General features: G+C 38.7%; 1 protein-coding gene across 1 annotated transcript in view; it reads right to left on the minus strand.

Annotated features, from left to right (window-relative positions):
* LAMA2 (laminin subunit alpha 2) overlaps window positions 1-24,913 on the minus strand; it is a 318,297-nt gene that overhangs the window by 115,711 nt on the left and 177,673 nt on the right. The window contains exons 20-28 of the mRNA XM_082480248.1: window positions 20,707-20,813; window positions 19,440-19,703; window positions 16,309-16,489; window positions 13,179-13,315; window positions 10,461-10,697; window positions 6,815-6,958; window positions 4,162-4,341; window positions 3,198-3,386; window positions 2,867-3,105 (exon numbers count right to left, since the gene is read on the minus strand). Of these exons, the coding sequence (XP_082336374.1) occupies window positions 2,867-3,105; window positions 3,198-3,386; window positions 4,162-4,341; window positions 6,815-6,958; window positions 10,461-10,697; window positions 13,179-13,315; window positions 16,309-16,489; window positions 19,440-19,703; window positions 20,707-20,813 (1,678 nt within the window). The remainder of the gene's footprint in view (window positions 1-2,866; window positions 3,106-3,197; window positions 3,387-4,161; window positions 4,342-6,814; window positions 6,959-10,460; window positions 10,698-13,178; window positions 13,316-16,308; window positions 16,490-19,439; window positions 19,704-20,706; window positions 20,814-24,913) is intronic.

Here is a 24,913-nt window from a genome sequence, read left to right on the forward strand (position 1 = left end):
CACAGCCCAGTTGCCTGAAAAGCAAAACAAAATCTAATAAAAGAAATGTTTCAATTTAGAGCAGTGAATGTGAAAATGAGGGCAACAAAATGAAAGATATAGGAGAAAAATGTTTGGCTTTGGATTCTGAGCAGAAATCTCTAAATCACTGGTAATGCTGCAGCTTTGAAGCAGAAACAACATTAGCATTGCTGCTAAACTATATAGCTAACACAGCGCTAACGCTAGAACTAGGCTATTTTTATTCTACCAAATGCTGCTGCTGCTTTGACTTTATTTTAAAATGCTTTTCCTGTAGTTTATCACTTATCTGGAGCTTTTAAACTCTGCAATTGAAATTAAGGCACTGTTAAAAACCTTAAAAAATTGTAAAAGGCTTCATATACAATATTTTCCTCCTCCCATCCGCAGTTTCTTTTGCTTTACACTTTTCTACTGTGCATAGCCAGGTGGAAAAAGAAACTTTATTAGTTTAGAACAGGGACCTTATTTAGAAAGCACAACACACTCTATTTAAACCAATGTTTTATTATAAGCCACTTAATTCAAACATATGTTTAAAGTTGTGCATAAATATTGTCCTTTAGAGCGTCCCAGACTATTTTTAATAAAAGCCTTCAATTCTTACGCAAGCTAATATTCCACTAACCTTTAAAAACATTTTGGGGGATTTATTTTGTGGTCTTAAGCAAAACTTCCTCTAAAATCATTCAAGGTGCTAACTTGAAAAAAACAGTAACGTATTCCTGCTCTTTATTTTCTACTTAAAGTCTCAGATGCCATATGATGAATGTTAACTATGTAACTAGACAGATCATAAAAATCTATTGTAACATAACCACTTCCAAAATCAAATACGGCATGATATGCAAGGTTATGACTCCAGATGGAGAGTTACCGGAAAGAACAGATGAACTCTTCGTGAAGTCCTCCTGTTGTATAAAACACCACATTCTGAAAAGCGATGTTGTAAAAATACATTTTGGTTCTTTAAGTGCCACCTTGCAAACCTGCCCTGAAACTGAAAAGTCCTCCTCTGTTCTCTTCTATGCCTCATTACTCGGTAGCCTTGATAAAATGGTGGTGTATTACGATGCAGGTCTAGTTCAGTCACGATGGTCATACGCATCTCAGAACAAAATCATGAAAACGGAGGTTCATTTTTATAATTTATGCTGCTTGAGCTGAGGTAGTATTCAGTTTTTGCTTGCACAACTGAACTAGGAACTGTAGCGCACAAAGAGAAGGGAGAAACAGCCACAAAACATGGCTATGCTGCTTAAATTTTCCATGTCACACTGGCGTTACTTCCCTGTCTCTTTCCACGGGAATTCCCTGTGCTTGTAATACAATATCCTAAACTGACTATGCCAAAAATAAATGAAACCGATGTAAAACATTTATGGCATCTGTTGTTAATATTTAGCATCTAGCCAGTGCAAGTTGGATGAATACTTTCTGTAAATGATATACTTTAAATAGAGACAACAGCAGCAACAATGACTATGTTTTCTGTCACGCAATGCTGCAATGTTGCATTGTATCTGCCCCTACTATTCACCGTCATATATTCCAAAGGTCACGTTCTTATAGACCTATTTGTGACCTAGAAATCCAGAAATAATTTTAGCCCATCACTTTTATGACAGAATCATACAAAGGACCTCTGGAGACTTTTGGAGTTTATCTGCAATTATTCCTGTGTCGTTGCTAATACATTTTGCTTGCAAAGGATACTATGAATCAAAAACTTTTAGGAATAGTTTACGTAATCTATTCCAGAACATCTTTACTCCTAGGAATTTTTCTCTCATGTCTAAAGTGAATCTTTCCTGCTGAAGTTTAAGCTCATTTCTTTTTTTTTGACTTACCCACCATGGCAACAGAGAACTGATTCTTTTCTTTCTCTTTATGACAACATTTCATGGATCTTAAGGCAATTTCTAATTTCTAAATAAATCTGGTTCTCTACATCTTCTCTCACAGGTCATATTTTCTGACCTGTGACGATGTTGTACTTAGTAATTTTTTATTGAATTCCAGGAACCAAAACTTGATGTTTAGGCTTTACTCGTGTTGGGTGGAAGTAAAAGATTATTTTTTTGCACTTTGCAGGCCATACCTGTTTGCATACGCAGCTAGAATACTAGCATTTCTCAAGAAGGGTATCATTACTGAATCACGTTCGCTTGGTGGTACATTCTAAACGACAGACCCCTCTTTGAAAAGTCGGTAACTAAGCAGTTGTTCCTTGTTTGTTCAATTGCCTACTCCTTTCAAAGTGTAAAATCTTATCGTTGACCTTTAGATTGCAGCAGATTTTTGTATTATTTCTCTCATCTTGCTGTCTGATCTTCACTTCAAATTTAGTAATCGTTACCTTTATTTCACCATATAACTTATTAATGAATAAACTGAATAGAAAATGTCAAATATATCTGCCTCTAATATATTGGACTAAGTAGGAGTACTCTTTCATCTTTGACTTTTTACCTCATTTCCCACTTGCAAGAGAAAATTCCTTCATACGCGAACATTTATATCTAATTACAGCATCACGTTTTGATAAAACAGATACTCGGTCAAAAAATACTTTGGGTTTGTTTCAGGATGCATGTGCTTACATGTGTTTTCTGTTCTAGGATCCTGAAAATAAGGATTTCATTTGCCTATTGTGATTTAAATTTTCTATTGAATAAAATTTCCCTCTCTCCTGCATCTCCTGTTATGCTGGATGCTAACTCCTTCTGTTCTTCTCAGCAACTGTTTATAGCTTATGTTATGAATAAAAATTCTGCTGGGAAGCTCTATCAGGTTATCTGTGACTATTTCTGCACTATTTCAGACCACTTCATGAAATAGTTACCTGCTTTGCCTCATGATATTGCCATGAGTAGCCTTAATAAGAATGTAATGAACATCATACAACACATTGAGGAAGTCTTCCCGGGTTACAGATCTACTTGGTCTTGAGTCATCACCGTAAGGCTTCCATGTGAAATCTGCCTGGGGCACCGTCCTGTTGACACCTGGGTCATCATGATAATATTCCCAGGGCACAGTGTTTCTGAGTCTTTGGTCATCACCATAATATTCCCATTCATGCTAAAAGACAGTAATACAAAACCACATCATTAACAGCATTTAAAAGAACCCAGTGCTTAAGTTTTGGGGGAAAAAGCAGATGGAAATGTTACCTCTGTCATCTCTATCTCATGCCTTGTCAGCTGCCCAATCAAAGGGGCAGCCATATGCCGGACAATAACTCTTGTATGGGTGGGAGGCCCACCTCTTATGATGACTTGCGGGTAGTAAGTAGTAAAACCTGTCTCTTCTCGTGCTTCAAAGTAGATTGCATATTTCAGTTTTCCTCCATAAGCGGTCAGCTAACAAAGAAAAACACAAAGCACAAAAAGAAATCTCATTTTCAGTGAGCTAAAAAGAGATTCCTGGGCATATGTAGGAGCTAGATACACTCTGCACCTGTGTGCAGTCTGATGAATGTGCGTGCGGTAGAAAATAGCAATACATGCTTGTAGAACTACCTGGGGACAAGGGCTGTGTTCAAAAATACCCATCAGCAATTTGTTATCGTACTACACTAAAATCAAAATGTTATCTATTTCTTTATATGTGCCTTGGTGCTCCCCGAAGTTTGTGTTTAGAGAAAGAAACATCTAAACTTTCCCAAACCAAACCAAGAAATATCAAAAGCGCAAAATAAATCATCACAGAGGCGCATAACAATATCCAAAAGGGGGGGGTTATTTCAGCCCCCAAGGGCTTTTTTTTTTAATGGAGAGAAACAAAAAGTTACAAGAGAGTTATACTATATGAATGCAGCTGAATTTTTCACATAACATTTTTTTGTGGGAGAATCTATCTTATGGGAGACTATTACATGTTAAATTTGTAAATATATATTTTTAAATATTGTCTATGTTACAGACATGAATTTCCATGATAACAGAGCAAGTACTTTTTAATAAAGGAATGGAATTTTTTTTCTTTTGAAGTACCTTCCACCATGTGATGACATGCTTATTCGAAGGGAAAAAAAGACATTTGGAAATACAAATATAAGATTAAAAAAAAAAATTATATATATATATATATATATATATAAATCCGTGCCAGTATTCAGTGGAATTTTACATTTACCTTTTGTCCCTCAAACTGTTCTGGAAGTCTCCAGTAAACAGGTTCTGACCGAAGATCCTGCATCACCTGTTCTATATTTGCTACTATTTCAGGAGGCTGGAATGCAATCCCTGAAAGAGTGCTGCGCTGAAGCTTTTCATCCACCAGTGGTAGAATCATTTGCTCTGGCTTCAAGGTCATCTACACACATTCAAAAACATCAAGATGAATATCAAGTCTATTTTCCCCATGAAGTGTTAGTCTTTAAATTTTAACTCTTTTAAAAATTATTTCTAGGTAATTTCATTTCGTGTCATGAGCAATTTGTCACAAAACAGTCTTACTGCTGCTTCGGGTCTAAACAGTGATAATAATGACTTCCCCCTCAAGCTTTTTGCACCTTGTCGCCATGCTATCAAAGAACATACTAACACTGGTTAAAAGAGTTTCATCAGCAAGTGATCCCAAGAATTTTATTCAAGTGATTTTTATAGTGCTATTTCAGTCTCGGGCCTCTTCTGGTCCGATTGTGAGAAATGTACCTTACAAAGAAGCATATTTCTCACCAACACTTATTATACATCACTGGGGCTGTGGAAAGCAGTGCCTGATCCCTTGGTACTTTTACGCAATAGCCAAGCAGAGTGTTCTCTGGGCAACATGCAGAAAGTGAGGGCTCAGGGTTCCTGTAACGCTAAATTCAAATTTAATGAAAAACATAAGGATGCCACTTAGATACTTGTAATTTTCTTAGACTTGTTGAAAGAGTCTGTATAATAGCATTACACAGAAATCATTATTTTGATCAAAAACTGTAATAAGAGTGTTTGTAATTCTGGGCAGATGAAAGTATCACAGGAAGCGTATGAACAAATGCAAAGGGCTGGTATCAAAATTGCTTTCTCCTGAAGAGTGAGGAAAACAAAGAAAAGAAATGCAGAGTTATATCTCCAAAAGTCATCCAATCAACACGCTGTTCACAAGTTAGGGATCAGGTAATGAGGAATCAACCAAGCCCCGCACTGTACTTTGAGCATGTATGGTATTTCCATTTACAGCAGCATCTGTGGACTGACCAGACATGGAAGCATTCCTAACATTGCCAGCCCTAGGTGAGACTTCCTGAGTTCCCGTCATAACCATATTTTACTGTTTACTACTTCAGACACCAAGAAAGTGGTCAGCATATTTGAATTTCAGATCAGCCTTGCCTTATTGTCATGTAAGACAGGATTTGCTTGTTTAAACATGTCTAATGCCATTTGAAGCACCTGAGGGTATCTGAAATAGTCACTAGCAGCTGGCAGAACCCAGTCTCACTCAGTTTACAACTCTGAATCAATTCTGAAATAGATCAGAGTACCAAAAACTAGATGAGACATGGACATACACTCGTTTAGATATGACCATAAATAGGAAAGGAAATTAATCAGGAGACACAAAATAATCAGGAGATTTAAACTTTGTTTCTGCTTTGTGCTGCCACAAGGGTCAAAGCACAATTTTCCAGAATTGTTGCTGTCACGGAACTTGATTAAATTTTCTAACTCGTCAGCCTTTTACAGCCTTTCATCTCCAGCCTACGAGCATACGATGGGCAAAAGGGAAATAATGAGAAAAACTGGGTCAGATCATGATAAATCACTTCACCCACTGAGAAGGGAAAGAGGTGCTATTGGACTGAACAATGAAGGGGAGAATGGGCGCTATTCATATTGCTTTAACCAATGATATGATATGAACTCTTCAGTAAGAGATCACACCTTGATTACAGCCTAAAGTATCCTTATCCAATTGATGCTTGTGCATGACAAGTAAGGGGCTTTGGCTGATTTGCTTTAGGCAGATATTCCCTCTGTGGCTGACATGCTTTCTAGCAGAGATATGACTGACGATACATGGGGACTGAACTAGTCATTTTCCATTAGAAATAGCTCCTCCAGAATGTAACTGAGGAGCTAGCACAGCAGCAATGGACAGCAGTGATCCCAATGTGTGTTTTGCGCTCGTGTAGATAAATGGAGGCATCCAGGCTCCCTCATTTCTCAGTCCAGCATAGGTCTCAAGGCTCTCTTCCACAAAAAGGCGGAGAGCATTTTGTTTGCTCTGGTAGATGATACCCTCCCATTCTTGGATTTAAATACAGCTTTAATAAGCTCTTTTTTTAAAATGAAAAAAAAAAAAAAACCAACAAAACAACAAACTAACAAACCAAACCCCAAACCCCCCAAACCAAAACAAAACCCCAAACCAAAACAATGAAAATAAACAGCTTAATTGAACTACGGGAAATGTATACTGGACAACAAGCATCTGTGATGCTTGAATGCATCTGGGTAAACCGTGTATCACACACCAAAGATTATGTTACAATGCAGTCCACTGCATAATTTCCCCACACAACTAGCTTCCCCTTCCCTGGGTTTTAATAACTTTACTTTGGCTTGATGTTAGCTATCCTATCACTGGTTTTCTTATCTTTCTTATTTACTTTTAATGCCTTGACCCTGATTGTCTAATGGAACATACCGCTGTCTCCACTTCTCAAAGTATAAAGAGGAAAATGATTGCTAAACTGTTTGGCCATTTTCTAGCTACCTCTCAGTGCCTGACTAAAAGATGCCAGCAGGAAACAACATTATTGCATTACATGGCTCAGCAGTTTCCTACTCACCCACATGCGAATCAGCCCCCTTGCCTCACTGCACTGTGTAGTCAGGCCAAAGCAATAGCAACTGCTGCAGCCAAGTGGGTTTCTGGCAGAGAGACCAAATGTACCAGACTTGCACCTGTCACAGTGGACACCTTCCACATTAACCTGGAAGAGACAGAATATTTAAAAAAAAAAAACCAACAAACACCAAAAAAAACCCAAACCCCAAAGCAAAGCAAGCTTTATTTCGAGGTAGAAATAAGAAAAAGAAAATCATAGAGTAATGATAATAACAGGGTGCAGAAAGAAATAACAGTAAGGAAATATTCAAGGAACTTTCCAGCTTCTTATCATGTGTGGATGCAAACATATACAATTAATGTAATTGAGGCATTTGCATTTGTATCCACTGAGTAGCTCTAAGCAATGGATGCTGGCTTCACGCCGACAGTTGTAAGCACAGAAAAATCAAATGGCACTTTGGGCATGACGTGCTCAATAACTGATTGATAAGATAAGAAAAAATATGTCCTTCTGAAATTGTCAGGGTTAATAAAGCCTTTTGTTTAATAGGAATTAGCTTTGACAAGTTAGAATGTTTTAAGGTACCATACTAAATGTTCTTGTTGACATATTTTAATGGAAATATTGTAGAGAAAAGCTTTCCCCTCTTCGTGATTGTTTTCCACATCATTGAACAGTATTAACAAGGCTGAAACGTTTCACTGTTGTAATGTCAATGCTTTTATTTTCATTTTTCAATTAGTCCAAATAAAAAGCTATACCAGATAGGGCTGGATACACAATAATTTATGCATAGCCTTTTAAAGCCATTTTCATACTGAGACCAAGGTATTTAAAAAACCAAAATCATCAACATGAAAGCACTGGTTGGTTTTTCCTCACCCTGTGTTTTTTTCCTCTTGAGAGTAATGTGAAGAAGCCAATCTAAAAAACAAATTCAACTTTCCAAAGCTTATACGGGAAACTAACAATATCCCTGAGGATTTACCATTTTTAACCCTCATTTCCCCGTGTAACCCTATCAGCAAATGTCTTTATGCTGTATTTAGCTTATATTTTGCTGCTTTTTGTCAGGGCTGACAAAGGGGCTCCTGAGCCTTTGAAAACTGATTTCTGCAGCTATAACAGCAGGTTTAAATAGGAACGATTATCATTTTACAAAAATCTAGCTTCTTCAATACATTACTCTTTCAAAAAAGTTACACAAAAGGTTAACCGACCCTAGATTTAAATTTAACCTTAGATTTAAATTTTGGGGGGGAAAAAAAGCTGCTGACTTAATATAGTACTATTTTTCCATTTTCTGTCATAAACTGTGAATTTTACTTGCTTTGCATTTTGTTTCATGTCAATTGCAGTTTATTATTATTAATCACCAGCTAACTATATACTGTTAACTTGCAGGAACAGAAATATAGTAGTAAGTATTTTAGCCTTAAAAGAATCAAGAAAGAAACATTTCTATTTAAAAATGCCATAAATCCCTGTTCTACCTACTTAGTGCTTACAAGAACTACAAGAAAGACATTGACACACTAGACCTAGTCAAAAAAAGGGGCACCAAGATGGTGAGAGGGGTTGGAGCACATCACGTATCAAGAGAGGCTGAAAGAATTGAGACACGTCTACTTTTCCATTTCGGATCACAACATAGGACAAATAACACTGATCATTAGGCTGAGTTTTACTCAGATGGCCCATGTGACCAGTTCACTCACTTTAGTTTTTTTATGGTCTCACCATCAAATGAATCAGTATTTGTGAAATAGCACATGATGTTTTCAAGTCAAAAACACCAGAAAAATGGGAGGGTGGTCAAGCAGTTTGCAGTAAGAGGCTGTGAAATCCTCATCCTTGAACGTACTGCCTCAGCAATGTCTTCCAAACAAGGTGCTGGACTAGATGACCTCCACAGATCCCCTTCAATCTAATTTGTTCTACAGTTCCTCCATTGAGTCTATCCTTTAAACTCAGAACAAAGTGACTGGTGCCCATTTAACAAAAGAATTACCTGGCAATTCAATTATTTAAATTTGTCGTTCCATTTTACTAGCTCTTTGTGTCAATACAGTCCCTGAAAAAGAATTAATCAAAATCACAGTAGGAATCTCTAGAGGTCACTTTTAAAAACCTCCTCCTTGAAGCAGGACTATCGCCAATACTAGATCAGGTTACCCATGCCTTTTTTTTTAGCCAATTCTTGAAAACCTCCAAGAATGAGGATTTCACAAACTTTCTGGATGATCTGTTCCAGTGCCGCATAACGCTCCTCGTGACTTTTTTTTCCTAGCGTCCAACCCAAAATTCCTAAGCTGCCATTTGCAGCTGTTGCCCCTTGTCACATCGTTTGCTGCTACCAGAAAGGACTTGACTCCATCAACTACTCTTTGAAGAGGCTGTAGGCTGCAATTGCATTTTCTCTTAGCTTCTATTTTTTGCAGACTAAAAGAGCCTGGCTTTCTCAGTATATCTTTACAGATCATCTGCTCTAAGTCTCTTTGTAGCCCTTCTCTGGATCCTCTCCAGTTTCTCAACAACACTCTTGAATCAGGTCCTAAAACTGGCCGCCATTTCCAAGTGCAGTCTTACCACCACTGAGTAGAGAGGGATAAGGACTTTCCTCTGCTGGGCATGTTCTTCCTGATGTCCTCCTACCCGGCAGACGCATTGACCAGTGTGATCAATGCATCCAGCTCAGTAGGCAGTTTGCCTTATTTACAGTAAGAGTACATGGTTGGCTTATATTCAGTTTGCCATTCCCCAAAGCCGTATGTGCTTTTCAGCAGGATTACCACTCAGCCTTTTCCTCCCAAACAGTACTGATTCTTGAAGTTATTCCACTCAGATTCATGACCACTCTCAATCATGAAGCTTTTCAAGGACGCTCAGGATTGTAGTTTGGCTATTCAGCATGTTGACATGCTCTATCTCCTCCAAATCAGCAATATTCTCAAATCTGCTGATGGTGAATTCTGTCATCTCTGTCACCGATGAAGGTATTGGCCTGGGGTACTCTGTCTGCTGGCTACCAACTACGTGTCAAACCACCAATTATTGCCCTTTAAGCCCAGCAATCCAGCCAATTTTCAAAGCACCTGTGTGCTGTTCTTTCAAAACCAATTCCAAATAAGAACGCTGTGGGTGATGATGCTGAAAGTCTTTGCTTTAGTGATCCTGAATTGGATGCAGCCTACCCAGAAGAACGGATACTACTGCAGTGAATTCTGCTCATAAAATGATCAATATTTACTCCCTCTAAGCCACTGCACTATAAAGAACTAGCACTGTGGCATACTATTATTACCGACGTGTTTGCTTTTACTTTGCTAAATACCTCAACAAGAATTGTATTGGATGGGGTTAAATTGGCAACAGTTCTGTAAGGACAGGAAGAAATACAAAGTGAGAAGAGTGCCTAAGAGGATGCTATCCTGGCAAGCGGTAGTGTGTGAAAAAGCAACCAAAAAGCACTTAAGCCTGTCTTTATGTTAGACTCCTCCCACAGCAGTTAGCAAATGCACTATGAAAACCAACTAGATTCTTTTTGCACATATTGTTGGAACAGGCCAGTACAAATGTCAATGAATTTCGGAATAAACTTCTCAGCAGCTATAAGATCAGCTTACAGCCTTCATTGTCCTACCTTGCAGCTGCACTGGCCAGTATGATCAACGCACGAGCACTTCCCCAGCTCTGTATCACAGCTCTGTGGATCAGTCCCTGCCAGGAAGCACTGACAAGCAACACATTGTGGATAATTCCAGTAACCCAACCTGCACTCAGTGCATTTATCCCCAGAGAATTCAGGGCGGCAGAAGCAACAGCCTGTATTTAAGTCACACTGAGAACTCAGGGCTCCAATGAGGCTGCAGTCACAGGGCTAAAAAGGAGAGGAACAAGGAGAAAATTACAATTGTGCTCCTGAAAAAAACCAAAACCAAACAAACCCAACAAAAAAAGCAACTCACCTCTTTCAAGTATCTATAAATAAAGTACAGCAGTGAATTTTCACTGTCTGAAGGTAACATATCCGAGTTATAAGGCTAGGCATTTATCTTTATCCAACAAAGGTCGAGCAATTACACTAAATACATTTACAGCACTCTTCTTTTTGAACAGATATTACTTATCACTTGTAAGTTAGGCAGTGAAATCAAATAAATCCAAAGGGGTCAAGATACTGGGATACTTTGTGGACAAAATTAACTTAAAAACTGTAAGTGCTCTCTAAACAGTGCTTTCTATGTAAATCCTCTGCAGGGCATGTTCAGACCACTTTGCTAAAACTGGAATTGCTCAGGGGCAGTGGTCCCAGTTGAATCTAGTTCAATGTTTATTACTCATCCATCAGACAGGCAACTATTTTCTTTGTACAAACAGGACTCTCAGATGCCAGTAATTCCCACGGTAAGGGATAGAGATTTAGTCATGTGGTGTACTGGGAAGTAAACTTGCTCACAGAATGAGACTTGTGCAGGCAGGTAAGAATAGAAATAGATGATTTGCCAGGGGGTCTAGATATGGAGTACAGAAGTAAGTAGCAGGGAAAGCTGCAGGCTTCCGAAGAACAGAAGAATCCCTCAGTGCTGTTACTGTGACTGTACTGCAAAGTTAGCACAGGACATTTGCTGTGATCACTGGCATGACCAGAATCTCGTATGTAGAAGTTCAGCTTGCAGAAGCAAACTCAGTGCCAGTAGTACAGGTTACCACAGTAACTGACGTGGACGGACTTGCTAAAATTAAGGACACAAAGCTGAAAAAGGGGGGAGGAAAAGGTGGATTCAGGCTCTAAGCAAAACTGTTTATTACATGAATACTTAAGAGCACCTTTCCTCTAATCTGAAAAGACCACTTATGAAGACGATGATTATATAGAGGAAACATTCAAATTCAATCTTTACTGAATGCCAGAGAAACTATTCAACTACCAGTTAAATGTTAGACTGCTAGACTTCTACCTAACCTGAGAAATAAAACCTTCTGACAGAAAGAACCTTATTCTAAAAGCTAAATCTGAACATAAAGCTTAGAAAGCAAATTGTTCACCATATGCTGAAATAGCTTGGTGCGCAATATCAAAACCTAAATTACAATCAGATGTTATGTTTGTTTTGCGAGCAAGCAGTTTTATGCAATGCTGTCTATCCCCCTGAGTTACAACAGCCCTGGAAATCTTCTACAAAAAGTGTGAGCAGGAGATTCACATCTCACTTTGTAGAAATTATCTGCAACGTACTGGAAGAGATGTGGGCTGATAGATCATTATTAATTTAGGTGGTGCCATGGAACTGCCATACTAATGCACTCACATAAAAGACAATCTGAGAATATACTCCAGAGCTCAAACAGAGGTCTTCAACCTCATTAGGCTGGTTTCAGAAGCCAACAGTCTATATCACAGCAGCACAGCAGAGGTTTCACAAGAGGAGTTTTCTATACATACAAAAAAGAAATCATTCCTGATAATTAGTTTGCAGCCTGAGCTACATGACAAACAGCCTTTTTAGAAAGGGCATAAATGGTGTATGAGCATGTTCAGACAAGACATAGTTTTCTGGAGTAATTGCAGCAGTTCTATAAATCCCTCATCATCAATGAGAACGGCAGAGAGGAGAAGGCATTTGAACTTTGCACAATATTCACTGTCACCAGTTTTCAACCTTAACCGAATACTGCTCGCCTTAACTCAAGAGTAGGACATTAACAACAGCTTTCATGGCCTCTTTGACGTAATATCATTGTTTTCTTATTTCTTCCTCCCCTGCAGATTTCTTTTTTAACTGTGTCAAACACTGGAATAAGAAGGATTTAAAGACTAATGAGAAGGTTCATTTCCGCTTTCAGAACACAGGAAGAAAGTGCATTTTACAGCTAAGGTGGCCGTTTCTTTTCTTCTCTTTTCACTGTCTTTTATGCACAAGTTGAAGCCCTTCTCAAGTGAACTTCGAGTACAAATTCCCAGTGGCATCATAATTAGAGTCAAAGTAAATTTGTTCTGCGAAGGCACTGTCAGTTACCTGTAACTGTACATCTATATACGTTGTACAATAACGTGGTAATCTCCTCAGTCACTCTAAAGATATCGATAATAAAAGAAACCAGGCTCAAGCAAGACACTGACTCAGCACGGGAGCAGTATAAACAGGGTGTTTGGTGTTACAGACTGCATACCTGAGACAGAGGATCTGTAGCGCTCCGTAATAGATCGCCAACATTTACACCACAGTCTGACACCAAAACTCGCAATGCAGATACAAACCATGATTTACAAACCTGAAGTTGTGTTCCAGCTACAAATGACTCTGTTTCCCCCATTGGAAAGAGGTAACACACACAGCGAAAATAGAGATCCACTCACCTTGCAGCCACTGACGAGGTCATGGCCCCAGTAATTTGTTGCACATTTGTCACACATCTCTCCTACAGTATTGGGAGGGCAGATACAGCGGCCACTGATGGGATCGCAGTTATTACCGAAATGCGAACACTCACAGGCTTCATGGGAGACAGAAAAAAACAAAGCATAGGAAAAGTTACCCCTTTATGTGACACCGGGAGAGCAGACCCTAACAGGGTTAGGATCATTCGGCCAAAGCCTTGACCGTACAGCGACCTCTCAGTTATTCACAGGAAACTGGGATTCTTTGCAGATTTTATTCAATTAAAACTACTTTGGTTTTGGAAATGGTTCCAAAAGCGGTCTTTGCTTTTAAAGCATTATTAAGTGAAGAACTCATTGGTGGCAAATGTAGATTCAAGGTATGTAAGTGATAAGTAGTTACGGGGCACAAGGCACCTAATTGCTCGGAGGAGCAGAATTGGCACGTGGTTATTTTCATACCCACCACCAACATTACCCCTGAGGTCAGAGCAAAAGCATCATAAGCAAACTATGACTCTTGGAGTGATAATCTGTTCCTTGGGGTGTTTATAGGGCAGTGTGACATAACATTCATTGCTGAGGGCTGTATTTATTTCATACAGTAAAGGCAATGAACATACTTCAATTCAGAGTAAAACTGGAAGGGCAAGAGATGTGCAAAGGTAGAACTCGCATCTACAGTTCAAATAAGAAGTGTTCTTTATTTTTCCCCATCAATGCTTTCAAAATGAGGTAACTGATGCAAAGAAGATAGTAAGTTTTGCCTCCATCATGCCAGAAACAAGACATTTTGCATGCTACATAGAATCTTTTGACACACTGTGGCTTGAAGACGTTTGAGAATACATCTCTCCTTGAGAGACTGAGGGTTTCAGATGTGACAGCTCATCCATGGGCTCCCCGTTCTTACACAAAATTGGTTCAAAAGGCATGGAGGGGAAGAAAGTGATGCACCAATATTTTTTGCATTTTTACTTTTATCATTATTAAAAAGAATACGGAAAAAAATACAACACATTTGTTGCAAGCAACAGTAAAACAGAAATCTCTTTTGTATTATTGCTGCTAGAATGTCAACACTAACTGATGATGCTTTAGGGGATTTTTTTAGGCTTTATGGTTTTTTATTGCACAAGAAAAAAATCAAATTATATTCCTTTTGGATAAAAGCTAGATAAAAGAGGTCCAATATTTTATTCGATACTTAACTGTCACTACGGAATTCATTTTTTTGCACTTTCTTCCTAGCACAATTTGATATACTTTTATTAAATTTCTGATTTTCTCTGTGATTCATAATTTAATTCCTTTTTTTTTTTTTTTTGTCATTTGAAGGAATACATAAAAAGCTCACTAAAAATAAGTGGGAAAAAAACAGCATTTTGAAAACAGAATTCCTCTCCATCTGTTGTATTAACTTTGGAACTTTTAAAACCATGAATTTTCTGAACATTTTTAGTTGTTGAGGTTATTTAAAATAATTGATGATCACAGACAGATACATTTCTATTTAAAATATTGTTTGGATTTACACTACTTTCCCATTTCATCACTGTTCCTTAAACTGTGTCGTTTCAAGTTTGCCAAGAGAGCAGTTAAAATTTTAATGTGGAATTTTCTTAATTGCCCTCTCATTTTCCTTCCCCAACTGTATGAAATTAACAACATTTTGTAGTATTTCACAATATCGATGTGCTTTTAAAGAGTGAAATGTTAGAATAAGAGACTAATCATGAAGATAAGCTATAGTATTTTTTCTCCTCTGTATATGTGCTAAGGGCTTTAGGACTGCAGTTATCATTTGCATTTGATTTCACACTCTCTCATCGGTGAGCCTGTGAACCAATCTTTCCTTTTTCCAAGGTGCCAATATGTTTGCACTTTTCAAGGTGGTAAACATTTCCTGAGCCCTTCCTTCCCATGGGAGACAACACCACAGAGTAATGTTTTCAAATACGATCTATAATCCAGCCTGGCTTAAGGATTATCAACACTACAGGTGAAACTGAATTTTGCTGCACAGATGTGGCTCTTGAGGCCTTGATGCTCCTTCCACAAAAAAAAAAAAAAAAAAAAAAAAAGGAGTAAGAAAAGGCAGAGAGCTAGGCTTGCAGCTTCTGCGGCTGTTCCAGAAGGGAAACGAGGAGGAACAGACACCGGGCATGGTGATGTCTGCTTCTGGAAAGAATACAGCTTCTGCCTGAAGAGTATGAGCAATATCACTGGCTTTATAGCATGCTACCATCAGCAAAGAATGCTGTGGAGGCATCGCCATTCAAGCATCCCAAGAGCCAGCCGCGCTTGACAACTATCTACGTCTCCCGTGATCACACCTAAATGAGTCTATGAGACTTTAACAACGCAGTTCTATTACCAAAGATGGATACTTCCCTGTGAAGAGACCTATTGATTAGGTTCTTTTCAATGTAGCAGTCTGTACTGCTTTAAGGACAGGAAGCATTCATTTCAGTGTTTGACCTAATGTCCAAAAGGACAAACATGAATGTAAGGAAGTGGCTGGATGTACTTCTATCTGATGCTAGAGTTTCAGGGACATAGTAGAGAATTTTAGCTGAAGATCTCGTTGTACACAAAAAGTATGCAAGTAAGCAAGATTCTACATATTATTGTATAGAAATTTAATAAAAAATGATCAACCATGTAAGGATGGTGAAAAGGTTTGAGACAAAACTAGAAACAAAAGGATTTTTTTTCTTTTTCTTTCTAGTCACGTCCCTTCAAGCGGATGTGATTTGGCAAGTACCTTAAACAGCCTTCTATGATACTCTTACCATAACTAAATCATAGGAACTTCATAGAAACCTTTTTGGGAGAAAGTACTTGGAGAAAAGGATGTTCCTGTTCCTTCTAAATGTGGTCGATTAGCCATAAACTGACTGTAAAATAGCAGGAATTGCTTGTGTCTTTTGTTCTTGCCAAGCACCATCCTTGCCAATTGACCAATTTACAGGACTATGAAAATACCTACCTGTCAGGAAAATTTGTTAGGCAATCCAAACCCAGCCAAACTCGACTCTTAGTAATAAATAAATAAACAAACAAAGAAATAAGTAAATCTGCAATTGGCTGCAAAGAATTTACATACGAGTACAGCCTCCTTCTTCAAAGTTGTAAAATCCATGAGCACAGCGGTCACACTTCTTTCCTGTCACTCCAGGCTGGCAATAACACTGTCCATCTCCATCGCAGTCAAAGGACTTGGAACCAAAAGAGTTGCAGTTGCAGGGAACACATCCTCTTGAAGACTGCAAGCCAAATGTTTCAGGCTGCCACAGAGAGAGGAAGAGCAGTTAGTACATGGAACGATTACCAGGAGAAAAGAGGAAAAGCTGAGTTTAGGGAGATCAGGGTCGTTCTTTCCTCTTCATCACTGAAATACTACTCTTCAGAGGTTCAATTGTAGTGGTAAAACACTGGGGCAAGTGCACTAATTAACCTACACAGTTGAAAAAGAACAAAGATTTCAGAATGTTACCTGATGCTATAATGAATATTCTGCAATGTAACACGTTTCCTATGAGGTTGTGTCTCCATAAGTACAATTCCCACAAGAAACGGAATGTATGTCAATGCCTTAGACATATCCTGTGTCTGGGTTGCAAGATTATGTCAGGCAGAGTTTGTTGCTAAGATAGTGAATCCAAATTCTTAGCTATGAATGGAGATTGATTCAACTGGAAAGTCTCTGAACAACTAGATTTTATCTCCTCTGACTGGGGACAATGTCCGTATACACTATTCTGTAACTCAAGGGCATTTCTTTTGAATGATACTTAGGAATAATTTTAGAAAAACATAGATATAATGTATTTGTGTACTTTGCAAGCAAATAACGGGAATTATCTACTTTTAAGATAAAAACCCTGTCTTTGGATTAGGTGTAAGACTAAGAGAGAAGTAAAAATGAGCCTCTGTTTTTCTTCTATTTTCATTCTTTGCTTTCTTTTGCATTGAGTACTGTTAAGTTCCTACAGAGCCGGATTAGATGTTATCAACTATAGTAATAAACTTCCTCCTTAACTCCATTAGTGGAGTGCAAAAAGTATACTTGTAAAGGAGGAAAGACACATGCTCATTTGTATACTGTAATATGGAGTTCTGCATGAAGCTTTTAACCAACAGACCATATGTGTTTCACTGCACCAGCTAACAGTGGCTCCTAGGAGCAAACTGTAATTGATATTCAAATTCTGAACTCAATCTTGAATTAAGAGTGACTTAAAGTGGGAGTATTTTTCTACCTTTTTTCAGAGATGATGATTTTCAGAGAATATTGATACCCAAATCATATTACTAATTTCACTTGAAATGGATATTACAACATTTAATAGTAAAAATCTATCTAAGACTTCACTAGGAAAGCAAAATGATAAAAAGGAGATATTGAAAAGATTACTGCTAATTAATATAAATGGAACAAAGTAGAAAAAAAATATTTTTACAATGTACTACTGCGTGACACAGGCATGCGGTGTTAGATTTTTACCTAGTATACACCAGTACAGATTTTTCTAGCCATTGGAGCTTCACTGACTTATATTTTGCATGAATTTGTTCCACAGTGGAACCCCTAACCTCTCGTGCAGGTGAATTCCTAGAGACTTCAGCAGGCTTCCATGTAAGAGCCCTGAAAACTGATCTCATTTTAACACTGAAGTTCCACATTCCCATAAATATTCTGCTCATAGGTATCAGAATACAAGACCACACCTATGGCCAGAATTTGGCCTAAAGAATCATATGAACCTAAGCAAATACTTGATTATATGTATACTAAAGATTTACATTGATTTTCTTTTCCAAATTCTATATTGAAGTGTTTTGGCAATTATATACTTCTGCATGACAAAACATGGTGCATCAGAGAGAAAGAAATACACAAGCTCATATAATTAAACTCCAAGGTTCAATTAAATATACAGGCTATCTCTAAAGATTTCTTTTCCACGGGAAGAAACACAGAAACGTGAATACGCAAAAATCTCAGGATAGACATTCAGATTAATGCAGTGAAGTAACCAACGCACAGCATGCAGCTCAGTTCTCAATAGAAAGTTTGGTAGGATCTAATAAATTCTGTTTATAAGAGTGAAAGCCAGAAAAAGTCTGATACACTAGCACTCCACACTGCGTGAAGGAAGAAAAGATCACTAGCATGCTGAGTGGTATTCCGTGATGAGCTCTGCACAGTCAAAGACATTTTGATCAGTCATGCAAACCCCCAAGATGAACCCCCAAGTTAAGCCCTCAGCGAAGCTTATTTACACACAGAAATTCTAAGAATCACATTTACTGAATAAGAGATAAGATCCTGAATGACAATGAGGAAATACAATGAATTTTCTGAATATGTTGTTATATTTTGTCCCTGCATAAGCGTATGTTGAGTGTTTGTGTGGGCAACACAGTTACATAATATGTGTTAAATGTTCCCCAAGGGAATCCATACGAGCAAATATCGCATGGGTCCTGGAGTCTGGCTGAGGAGGAAAACCACAGCCAGGTCTTTTTCAAACCCGGTGTGAGGGTGTGATAAGTGCGGAGGTTTTGAGTTGCGGGAAAAAACCCAACATCCCTAAAACACTGTTCTGTTAGAAGCAGTTGCATCCTAATTACTTCATTTTAGAAAATAAGTTGCTTTGTTGGTATGTGGTAAACAATGAATACTTCTGTCAGTTTGGGGCATTACATTCAAATAATGGGAATTTCGCCCATTGAAAATGGCTCAGATAACTGGCCATATTCACTAATGAGAACCTTTAACACTGGTTATGTTTGGTATTTCAAGACTAGATCTTAACACTTTGCCTCTGGAGCCAATCCTTTTCACAAACTCCCTAAACTTTTGATTCTTGAACAGTTAGAAGAGGAAGTTGTATCCTGCTGAGGGCCATGAAAACACCACTGATTCCACTGATGTATGTATGTACATTACCCATACGTTTGGTGCATATTGCTGTTGATGGTGCTGCTTCTGGACTTATTCTGCTGTTTCCCTTCTTGCCTGCGTTGTCGTTGGCGCTATGAGAAGCCCTAGAAGTGGGGAAGTACCCTAAAAGGCTGCTTGTCTTCTGAGCCTGTGTGTTTCTTGATAATTTCATAGATCACAGCACACGTATTACAAATTTACAAAAAAAAAAAAAAAAGTCTGCAGGAACTCCAAACACAAGCGAACATGAGATTTCAGCCCATGCAATGCACACAGTTTCTGATTACCGGAGTAGCAGGCCGGTAAGCACCCCGTGGGCACCCACTGGCACTGCTGACGCCCCATCTCCGAGGGGGGACTCGGATCTGCTGACTCCTTCGTGCATTTTCTTTCAATTTAGGCACCTGTCTGCTGATTTCACAGCGTCTGCCCATGAATCCTGATTTGCAGATGCATCTTCCTGACATATCACATTGCAGTGACATGGACCCTAAAGCACTGCAGCCACAGGGTATACAAAACAGCTTTTCTGGGGCCCAGAAGTAGCTGGGCTTCAAGAATGAAAAGTAAACACTGTTAGAAAGTGAAGATAATTAAACTACAGCAAATAAAAGAGTACATGAATAAGGGTAGTAGTGAACACAGTAGTAAACAAAGATTAGTTCCAACCAATGACCAATATTGTACCAACAAGCTTGACATATTTTGTTTACGTTATGCAATCCATGCAAACTCCATTGATACCAATGATTTTTCTTTGAATGGACTCTTTAAATACTGTTGAAAATACAGTGTTAGCACCACACCTCTTCAGAAATTATGCAGTTTACGTAGGGTGAAAATGATCTTTGTGATTTCTGCAGATTTATGTGCTTTAAATTACACATATGTGGAGGTGTTCTGAGGACACAGGCCTAACCCACAAGTCCTTGCGCTGAGCTAGAGAAATGCCCAGCCAGCTATAACATAATTCCTTAGCAGCTCAAAGAAAATTCTGTGAAAGTTCATGAAACACTGTTTTTTGCAGTGATTTATGAGGCAGCAAAACAACATCAAGGCAAAAGACACTTTCACCAAAAAACAATGCATTATTTGGACAACACAAGAAGTACCCCTAAGAAAAAAAACATAAAAGCAGGACATTCACAGCAGAAGTAAACTAGCATCCTGCTTCTTTTGAAAATCAGATACTAACAGATATTTTGCAACTCTTCATGAGAAGGATTTTCCTCCAGAGCTGCAATACTTTTAACTAATTTATTTACAACAAGCATTCAGAATATAAAGTGTACATACCACATATAAAAATGTACTTGTATGTAGAGTGAGGCTTAAATTACATATTTGCATGCAATGTTCTGTGTTTTGTTCTAGAAAACCTTTGGAAAACTGTTAAAAAAAAAGCCATTTTACCATTCTGTGCATAAGAACAACCCATACATGTTCTTTAAGTGAAAAATGAGTAAAAAAGAAAAACTATCCAAACCGAAACTGTATTTAGTCATGAGAAACAGGGGAGAAAACTGAAAGAAAACAGCATTTCTTGTCATTCACCTGGCAGACGTCGCACCGGCGCCCAATCACATTGGCTTTACACTCGCACTGGCCTGTCCGAGAGTCACAGATCTCTGAGAAGGAGCCATTGATGTGACAGTTACAGGCTACAGAGGAAGAAGAAGGAGCTGTCAATGTATTTCCTAAAACATGTATGCTGTTGAAGTTATCTAAGACAAGTGTATACAGTGTGGCGTTTGCCACCCTGAGAAACCCAAGAATCATAGAATGGTTTAGGTTGGAAGGGACCTTGAAGATCGTCGAGTTCCTGCCATGGACAGGGACACCTCCCACTAGACCAGGCTGTCCAAGGCCACATCCAGCCTGGCCTTAAACACCTCCAGGGATGGGGCCTCAACAACCTCTCTGGGTAACCTGTTACAGCGCCTTACCACCCTCAAAGTGAAAAATTTCTTCCTAATGTTTAATCTGAACCTGCCCTCTTCCAGTTTAAACCCATTCCCCCTCGTCTTATCACTACATGCCCTAGTAAAAAGTCCTTCCCCAGCTCTCCTGTAGGCCCCCTTTAGGTACTGGAAGGCCGCAATAAGATCTCCTCAGAGCCTTGTCCTCTCCAGGCTGAACAGCCCCAACTCTCTCAGCCTTAGGAACGCAGGCCTGAGTAAAGCAGGAAGTTGTTACTCCCATAGGGTGACAACACATTAAGCTACCCATATTAATGTGGATTTTTGCTCCAAAATATTACAATGAGCCTCAACTTCATAAACAATTTGTTTTATATATGCCTATCAGATCAACAGAGGATATTTAGGGTGCTGAGTATGTGATTGTCCTGGTTTCAGCTCAGAGTTAATTTTCTTTCTAGTGGTTGTTGTGTTTCAGATTTGGTATAAAAGAAATGTCAATAATGTATATTTTTTTAGTTGTTGCTAGGTGATATTCACATTTTTTCAAGGATGCTTTCCACCTTCCTGTAGAAGCTGAGAAGGAGTCTAGATAGAACGATGGAACGGCCAATGGAATATTCCATACCATGGACATCATGCTCAGTATACAAATGTGGTTAGCTGGGAGGTTGGTACTCACGATCACTGCTTGGGACAGTGCCAATTCACCAGGCAGTGAGAGTGACTTGTGCCATTGTTATTATTGCTATTATTAATTTTTTTTTCTCCTTTTTTGCTATTGTTTCTATTAAACAGTCTTTATCTCAACCCATGAGGGTTTTTTCGTTTTCCCTTTCCCCTCCTTTCCTCCCTCTTGTCCCTGCCCTTCTGGAGGAAGGGGGAGAACTGCGTGAGTAGCTGTGTAGTCCTAGTTGCTGGCTGGGGTTAAACCACAACAGTCCTGATGGAGAAATAAGGTTTTAAAGCAGTAAATGCTTTGCCTTCATTTTTCAATTAGTGCCAAATTTCTGCACCGAAGGGGTGGTGGGGAAGGCAGGGCTCTCAGAAGCTGCTCCCTCAGAACAGCCTGGCCATTGCCCCAAAACTTGGAGTGGGCAGGGCAGCACTGAGAGAAAAAAACCCAAAGGGTATAGACCCTCACAAGCGGTGTGTACAGGGTTTAGCTATGGCAGGTGGGAGTGCTCCTGCTCTGCACGCTGGTCCTGCTGCCCTGGAGTCCAGTCCATGTTAATGTAGTAGGCAGGAAATGTTGGCAGGGTGAGGACCCAGAACAAGGTTACCATCAGGGGCCTCGCTACAGGGGCAGTAACCTCCACAACCCTCCAAAAGCTCTTCCTCACAACCAGCACCTTGGTGTACAGCTGAAAAAAGAGACCAAGGATTACGTGCCCCTGTGACTCTCTGGTACCTCTGTCTCAGCAGCAGCATCGCAGTTCCCAGAGGAAACGTAACTCAACTGACCAGCCTAACTCAGCAAAAGGCGCTCTTAAGGATTTAAAATGGCAGTGAAAAGGAACTGCTGTTTCTTGAGGAAAATAACAAAGCTTTTGGCTGTTAATTCTCATGTTTTAGGAGAAGAGAATTTTTGGGGAAGCTTTCTATCACCCTTTATGTTCTTTGACCACAATTCTTTAGGCATGAAGAGATTAGGAAGAAATCCCTTTAGCACTCACAGTAGAGAAGAGGGATGTGATCAGATGTCATGGGGACTATGACCATGCAGTCACCAATTTCATCAGCCTGAGCTGCTTCCTGCACGTCCTTTTTTCCCCCAGAGGGGAATGAATCCACATCTCTATATTGATTATCAATATACTCTGTAAACCATGGCTCCAATCCACATTTTGCCTTCCCGTAGTCCCCTGACTGCATGTGTTGGTCTTTTCCTCAATGTGACAGCTTCATTTTAAGAAACACTTAAGAGTCCCAACAGTGAATACATGGTGGTCACATACTTGCATGTCACAAGGTGCTATTTGAGACAAAGCAGTTTTGGTTTTTTTCTATATATAGTCTATTAAAACAGCAGCTTCCTCATTACTTTATTGGAGTTGCTACATTATAAATGGAAAGGATTATTTTCTGTTCTTCTCCCTTTCAAGGCATTCTGCAAAAGTTGCTTCTTTTAAATGTAAGGGACTTTATGGTTTGCCAGTCTGTTCATAGCCTTATTTCTGAAATGTTTGAAAGCTGTCTCATATTCTGGAATAAGTAACAAAAATATGTTGGGCTCTCTTATCAGTCTGGTAACACCTTTGAAGGTTTTGATCTCTTTCTGTTTTGCAATGTATTTAAAAAAGTAAACATTTTAAAACACTTCTGCAGTAATTAACATCGCTTCCCTTTTCCTTTTTACTCTAATTTTTCAACACTAACTGAATCCATAATTTACCTCTTTCATCCTGTATATAACCCTCCTACCATAATATTTATGTTTTAAATCTGCCAACACTCCAAACGGTACACAATTATGAGTATCACATATATACATTTCTAGTATCTTTCTAATTAAAATGGTCAGCAGTGAAAGACGATGCGTAAATCCAAACTCACAAAACTACGATTTTCAACACAAATTATATACCCTTTTTATACAGGCCTCAAAAGAAAAAAGCCTGTCTTATTTGAATAATTCTGCTTATCAGGCACATGACACCACGAGAATCAAAAAGAAAATTTATGCTGATTTTATAAACAGATGAGTTTATCCTATTTATATTATATATTACCACAAATGGCACACCATGTATTCTTAACTCAGGCACAGATGACTGAGTGCAGTACAGTGGTAAGGCAGAATTTGGAAGTCAAGCCTATGATTGTTTTTCTCGGCCCTGGCAGTACATACATACAGATGAAGCGTACAGTCAGGAGTATGCATCTACTAAGCTGTTACTCAATCTGATAAATTGCATTTATCTCACCTAAAGCCTTCCCATTCATGCACCTCTACTGGGAAAATTAGCTATTGTCCAAACCTCCAAATGGCTCTATAATACAATACAGCCTATCAAGAGAAATTTGTCTTACTTTCTTCCAAAATGACACTACGGGTCAAGACCCTTCTCATTCTCTCTTGATTTGTATAAATATTTATGCCTGTGTATTTATAATCAACCTACACACTTACTCACCCCCAACAGCAGTACCTGTGCACTGGCACATAGGCGCACTTGAATATTTGCTCTCATTCATCTCATGTCACTTAGCTCTACTACCATCAGCACAGCCTCCAGGTATTTGCTTCAGTACAGTGTGCTGGTTCACACTAAAAAACAACCTACTAGAATCAAATCAAATAAGCCTAGGACATTTGCTCAGTGTTCTTAGATTTATTATTTTGCACAGATACACCAAGAAATTCAGAGATGCTATAGTGATATAAAGTTGTACCGTCGTTTGAAATGGTTAATGCACATGACAACAGCACTGTACTGAGAAAGAGCAAGAAACATTTCAAACAATAATTTGAAAGCAAAATTCATGCTTTGCAATACTCTTGGATTTGCCTTTTAATAAGGAACGAAATTGAAAACAACAAAGTAAAGGCACAGTCCCTCTGATATTGTAGCTGCAGGGCAAACTTCATGGAAGTCTGCAAAGGAAATAAAAAATCATATGCAAAAAAGAAAACCCACATGAAAGACCGAGAGTAGATGAATACAAGGTAACTGTGAGCACAAGGCTATGAATACATTAGGGGGCACTCCTTGTCAGAGATACTAACAACAAAAGCAAAGCTTGTAATTCTACATTAAATATGTATTTATTTTTAATACTTTTTTTTAATTGTATGTTTTCTGAACTCTCCTCATATTACATCTCTTTCCCATGCGGCT

Source organism: Vanellus vanellus (assembly GCF_965231255.1).
Source record: "Vanellus vanellus genome assembly, chromosome: 3".
Classification (NCBI taxonomy): Eukaryota; Metazoa; Chordata; class Aves; order Charadriiformes; family Charadriidae; genus Vanellus; species Vanellus vanellus.